The sequence below is a fragment of the Perkinsus marinus genome, assembly GCF_000006405.1.
Source record: "Perkinsus marinus ATCC 50983 genomic scaffold scf_1104296951020, whole genome shotgun sequence".
NCBI classification, from domain to species: Eukaryota; Perkinsozoa; order Perkinsida; family Perkinsidae; genus Perkinsus; species Perkinsus marinus.
The window spans coordinates 68,199-74,353 of NW_003209454.1; the positions used below are offsets into that span (position 1 = coordinate 68,199).

The 6,155-nt window shown below is 41.0% G+C and overlaps 3 protein-coding genes across 3 annotated transcripts; all 3 read left to right on the forward strand.

Moving 5' to 3' along the window:
* Positions 1–172: 172 nt before the first annotated feature.
* Positions 173–753, forward strand: Pmar_PMAR022137 (hypothetical protein; the record flags this gene model as incomplete). The annotated part of the gene is made up of 4 exons (XM_002777858.1): positions 173–335; positions 541–596; positions 635–673; positions 730–753. The coding sequence occupies 4 exons, from the start codon at positions 173–175 to the stop codon at positions 751–753; spliced, it is 282 nt and encodes a 93-aa protein (XP_002777904.1).
* A 566-nt stretch (positions 754–1,319) lies between these two features.
* Positions 1,320–1,472, forward strand: Pmar_PMAR022138 (hypothetical protein; the record flags this gene model as incomplete). Its single annotated transcript, XM_002777859.1, has 1 exon — positions 1,320–1,472. A coding segment is annotated over one exon (153 nt), but the record flags the coding sequence as incomplete, so codon positions are not given.
* Positions 1,473–4,643: 3,171 nt separating this feature from the next.
* On the forward strand, positions 4,644–5,765 carry Pmar_PMAR022139 (Protein anon-35F/36A, putative). The gene is made up of 6 exons (XM_002777860.1): positions 4,644–4,763; positions 4,806–4,910; positions 4,959–5,061; positions 5,109–5,245; positions 5,289–5,409; positions 5,461–5,765. Exons 1-6 carry the CDS (start codon positions 4,659–4,661, stop codon positions 5,721–5,723), a joined length of 834 nt encoding a protein of 277 aa, XP_002777906.1. The 5' UTR covers positions 4,644–4,658; the 3' UTR covers positions 5,724–5,765.
* Positions 5,766–6,155: the final 390 nt, after the last annotated feature.

Sequence of the window (6,155 nt, forward strand, 5' to 3'; positions counted from 1 at the left end):
TGGCGCTCGCCATTGTGACATATAGACAACCGTTACATGTGTACATGTTCATTGATGAAACTGTCCGTAGGTATCGTTTGATGAATACTGGTTCAGGATGAGCTATAACTTGTACTGCGTAGGGTGTGAATATGTGAGTAGTTGTTACGTTTATTCGTCCCTCTAATTGACTATGTCCTCCATCATCTTGGTCATTACCATCATCAGCATCCTCGTCCATTCCATCCAAGCCTCAAGTTCGGCCTTTGTTATCGCTGAGAAGCTCCTTCGTGGAAGTGGCGATCATTGTCAAACTATTTGTGATGAGCGTCCCGATTGCATCTTCAGCTATTGCGGTGATGATCATATATGTCATAATCTCCACGAGATTGTTTCCAATGCCGATATCCCTTGTTAATAATGAGGTTCAATCCTTGCAACTCGATCGAGTCTCAGTCATTAGTTTTTTATGTTGTAGTGTCTGAACTTGTTCACGCATTGTTATGTGGATAGTATTGAATTATTAAGTCTAAAGTATGATATGTGCGTTTTAATTCTCAGTAACTAAGTCCAAGGTTGTGTTCTCATATTCATTGCTTCTACGTGGTCGAGTGATGGTAAGGTTCTGTCATCGGTTACACTATTAAGAGTTTAGGTACTTTTTGAGTTCCCTATGCGTATCATGTCTTTCGAAGTGAGTTTAGACGTATCAGAGTGGTAAGTGTTGAAGTGTCTCTATTTAATTGACAGATAGTAGGCTACATCAACATTTGATTACAGGCATCTCAGTGAGTGTGTATTCAATTCATTCGGGTTCGTCACGTGTGAATTATCTAGTTGAATTAGACTAGTTCATCGTGACTAGTTTCTTGGATTCCCGAGTATCTTCAGCCCCCATGAAGTGATAACTTTTCTTACTGGAAGTCGCAAGTTCACAAACATCTATGCGTGGGTGAGGATGGGTTCATTCAGAACTGATATTGCTAGTTTGTGTATGTGTATTGATTCAGCAATATGATGATGGTAAGTTAGATTTGAGTTTATACCATGCTCGAGTCCTTGTTCGTATTCTATAAACTGTGATCGGAGTAGCCAACGGCCTATCACATTTTGGCTGTCACTCGGTGTTGTCTTGGGTTAACAGTACTACAACTAATACTGATATCATTGTTATGACTTTTACTGTGAACATGATGTTGGAAGAGTGTCATGCTGTGGATGAGGAATCGAGGCGTAGACTGGAGGCTAACAGGTGAGCTATCTGATGCTGTCGCTGTGCGTATTTGGCAATTTATACGCGCCTACCTCGAACTCGTTTTTGTAATGGCTGCCACACCTAGATATAGCATGTTATGTAAGAGCCGTGTCGCGGCGGCTTGTGAGGCGAAGAAGCGCACTGAAGCCTCTGTGGTATGCTCCTCGACCGGTCCGCAGATAGTTCCTCTTGATGAAGCTACCGATGTTGTCTCTGACGCAAGATGCAAACTGTCTTCGTGAGTTGTGCTTCTACTATTGGAATGGGTACTATTCGTATACCAAAGATTCGCGAATCGGGAAAAGGCTCGTTTGCTCATCGCAGAAGAAAACAAGGAGAACGTGAACACGAAATTAGAGTCCACGCCGCTCTCACCACTCGAGAAACCTCGAGTAGAGGAGGACCATAGTAGTGATTCTGATAATAATGATAACATTATTGGTTCTTCGGACAGACGGAGTGGATAACTGTATCTCCGCGGAGATCGAGACGCACGGCACTCCAACGCACTATTCTCATCATCATCATCATCATCATCACAGGATAAACGATGAGGAGAAAGCTACAGCCATGCGGTGGGTCTTGGTCATTTTCAATGGATCATGCTTGACACAGTACAACTGCGGCATTAATGCGCCTCCAACTGGAGCACGATAAGACACTGAAGGGAGTTTGCTCATGCTTCAATGCATTATCATCATCATCATCACTTGACGAAACCGAGTTCACAACACTATACGGCAGCATACAGGTGTGTTATTATTCAAATGTTGCTACTCAGTCGACCAGATAGATGCCACGACGATAAACTCGTGCATTTACTCTGCCTTTAGCGATTATCCAACGCAAGCCTTCATGCTCGGAATTGTCGATACTACGACAAACAGGGACTATTACTAGCGAGCCTCCGAGCTACTGCAGGTAATAAGAAGCTCTCAAACTGCGTCTTACTACCATGATGATGATCATGTGGTATTACCGTGTGTGATCATTCACTCTTGGGTTCCAAGTTCACAGCGTGTACTACGTAGTCTTGACAGTGCGCCCACTACGGCCGCGCTCGCCATTGTGACATAAAGACAACCGTTACATGTGTACATGTTCATTGATGAAACTGTCCGTAGGTATCGTTTGATGAATACTGGTTCAGGATGAGCTATTACTTGTACTGCGAAAAACGTGAATATGTAAGTAGTTGTTACGTTTATTCGTCACTCTAACTGACTATGTCCTCCATCATCTTGGTCATTACCATCATCAGCATCCTCGTCCATTCCATCCAAGCCTCAAGTTCGGCCTTTGTTATCGCTGAGAAGCTTCTTCGTGGAAGTGGCGATTATTGTCAAACTATGTGTGATGAGCGTCCCGATTGCATCTTCAGCTATTGCGGTGATGATCATAAATGTCGTAATCTCCACGAGATTGGTTCCAATGCCGATATCCCTTGTTAATAATGAGGTTCAATCCTTGCGCCTCGATCGAGTCTCAGTCATTAGTTTTTTATGCTGTAGTGTCTGAACTCACTTACGCCTTGTTACGTGGGTAGTATTGAATTATTAAGTCTAAAGTATGATGTGTGCGTTTTGATTTTCAGTAACTAAGTCTAAGGTTGTGTTCTCATATTCATTGCTTCTACGTGGTCGATTAAACACGACGCCTCAAGCTGCATTATGCGGTTCTCTGCGTAATGACGGAAATATAAATGTATTTTGCATTCCACTACGCCAACGGTTCGAACATAATGAACTTGTGGGATATGCATATTCGTGTATACAATCCACTCTCTATCCTCAATGTTCGGTCTACGCACCTCAGTAGTCTTGCATCCTATCACTTGTATTGCTGCATATTCTACAACATCACATGCATACGATCCCAACTTCCAAGCTTAGGACGTGTGGTGCCCTTTTCGTCAAAATCAGACTAGTACATCTATTTTTACTTAGCCGCGTTAGAATTTTACTTAGCTGCATTTGGACACTGTACCTATACATATCTGTACATGATGTCTAGATGTAGTTGCAACTTCTCCCCGACTGATCGAGCTATAGCTGTGTGAATCCTCTTGTCCCTGTCCCTGTGTACTAATACTTGGTAGTATATTGATTGTGTACTGATGTATAAGGACTATAATAGATGTCGTATGTAGTTGGTATGTCATCCTTCTATTTCCTTTCTTGCCTAGAAGCGCCTATTACTATCATGTCTAGGTAATATAGAAGTGGCAGCAGCATTGTGAATGGTTGAAGTTATATATTCAATAATCAGGCACCCTCCACATCGTGGAAGAGAACATCAGATGAGAAGCATCTTGAAACAAGAAGGATTGTGCTCTTCATCCTATCATCAAGATGGATCATCATATCATCATACTACTGCCTTTAAGAGGAGTATAAGGATGATGGATAGGAAAGGGAGTGGTAATATTCTGATATTGTTACTACAGTTAAATCGTATTATTTTAGGATCGGTTCATTTTAGAGATGAATTAATCCGTTATACATTCGATTCCCTAGCGAATGAGCTAATATCGGTGCGTCTAGCGCCACTAGCTACACCCTAAGCTTAGTAGTAGTAACAGGCTTATCATCATATTACTAAGTTGTGCTTATCTTATGACCTCTCTTTGTTGCTGCCCTAAGGGATCCCTTATTATCGTCACTAAGCATAGTAGTATCGGAGTATTCCATTTTAGTTTATATAAACCTAAGCTTATGTATGATATTAGGTTATTACATCATCATCATCCTAGTAGCACTGTTCATCGTCATCCTCTCATCACATTATTGTGCTCATATTACTACGTACTTATCGCCTTACAAGTTATCCTATTGTGTTAATAGTTCTCGATATTGGTAATCATCACCAATAGTGATGATATCAATGTCGGAGGTATGATGATAATCTAACGAGTATGATTAGCATGAGAGCAGGCCATCACTTATTATTACGTTGCGATACGGGTTCCTCCTCTCAAGTAGACAGATATATTGTGTACTACATCACTATAACAAGGAGTATCTCGAGGACAGTACAGGTAGTAGTAGTAGTAGCCCTCATGTTCCACCATCCTACTATTGTTGTTGACATAAGTACATCAATCGTGGTACTACCTTTATTAAGTAGCCTAACAAGGGTATCCATGATGGAAGGTAAGACCAGCAGCCTCCTCCTCCTCCTGAGGGCTAACAATCACAGGCATACTCGAGAGGGCCACCGCCGTCGCCGTTGTCATCAGTAGCAAAGGCTATACAACAACAACATTGGGCTCCACGCTGTTCAAGAGATTCCACCTATAACGCTACTAGTGGTGATGTTTAATAATGTTGGTATTATTGTATCATCACAATGACAAGTATACTACCTTACTCTATTTCACTATAATGTGATGCATCTTATTAAGTTTTCCATTATCATTACCATCATGTCCACTCCCAATAGATTATCCCGTTTTATAAACATCTTTGAAGAGCGTATAGCCCCTAGACAACTAGCTGAGGCTTGGGATAACACTGGCTTACTACTTGAGGTACTACCATTAATACTATCTATCAACACTACTACTACTTAGGGCCCTATGATGGAGCCATCCACAGAGTGCAATAGAGCAGCATTCAGAGTGATGTTATGTAATGATCTTACACAGAGAGTTGCTAAAGAAGCTATTGATAAGGAAGTATGATGATAATGGATATCGGATATTGCTTTTATTATATGTATATAGGTAGATCTAGTATTATCATACCATCCATCTATATTCCGACCTTTGAAATCTATTACCAATAGTGTACCGATGCAGAGTGCTTTATTGATACTGGCTAGAGGAGGTAGTACTCGTAATATCATCTTTCCCCGTCATTATCAGTCATCATAGGTAAGAGTCTTTATTGCCCTCATACTCAACTTGATACGACATCTGGTGGTATCAATGATTACCTATGTGATGCTTTTAAGGATATAACATCCCATAAGGATGGTATTCAGAAGCATGATAAGGTTGAAGGAGCCGAAGTAGTAGTAGTAGTTATACCCATTATAGTAGTATGAGTATTAGGTTGGACGTTTGGTGACACTGAGAGATCCCCAATCAGTAGAGGAGATTATAAAACGTATCAAGAAGCATCTTGGTATCGATATAGTGAGAGTAGCTGGTAGGAATATTAATAATAAACAATGTACTATTAGTAATAGTGAATGTTGTTGTTATTATGATATTGTTGTATTAGGCAAGACTATCGCTGTATGTTGTGGTAGTGGTGGTAGTCTGATATGTCCTACTAATGCTGATGTGTTATGGACGGGGGAAATGAGTCATCATGAGGTATTAGCCTCTGCAGAAGATGGCAAAGTTGTGGTATTATGTGAGCATGCTACCACTGAAAGACCTTATTTAGAAAAACGATTAAAGCCATGGATAGAGAGGGAGATGACGGATGATGTTGATGTTATTGTTAGTAAAGAAGATACTACTCTTCTGAGATATTGTTGAAGTAATCTTGCTCTTGCTGCTATTCATATCCTCTATTTCATACCGATCTGTTGTGTAGTTATAAGAGTATGGAATATTAAATGATTACATGAATATATATAACATATCAACAAGAGTGTCTGAGACTAGGTGTCGTGATGATGGTGGTATTCGGAAAAAGAAGGAGCACTAGTCATCAGGCTTGGTATGGCTGTATGGAATGTTTAATAAGTTTACTACTAATAGTGCTTTAATACTATACCAATCATCATCACACTATCACTCCATGGTCGCCTTCCAGAGGAGAAGGAGCAAGAACCTACACTTCTGGGCGTGCGCTAATTACAATCGTCCGCCGCCGCCGCAGCCGCCCGCTCTCCTTATAGCACCACCAGCAGCAGCAGCAGTTTGGGTACTACTACTTCAATGCATACGTAATACTAACGGCAATGA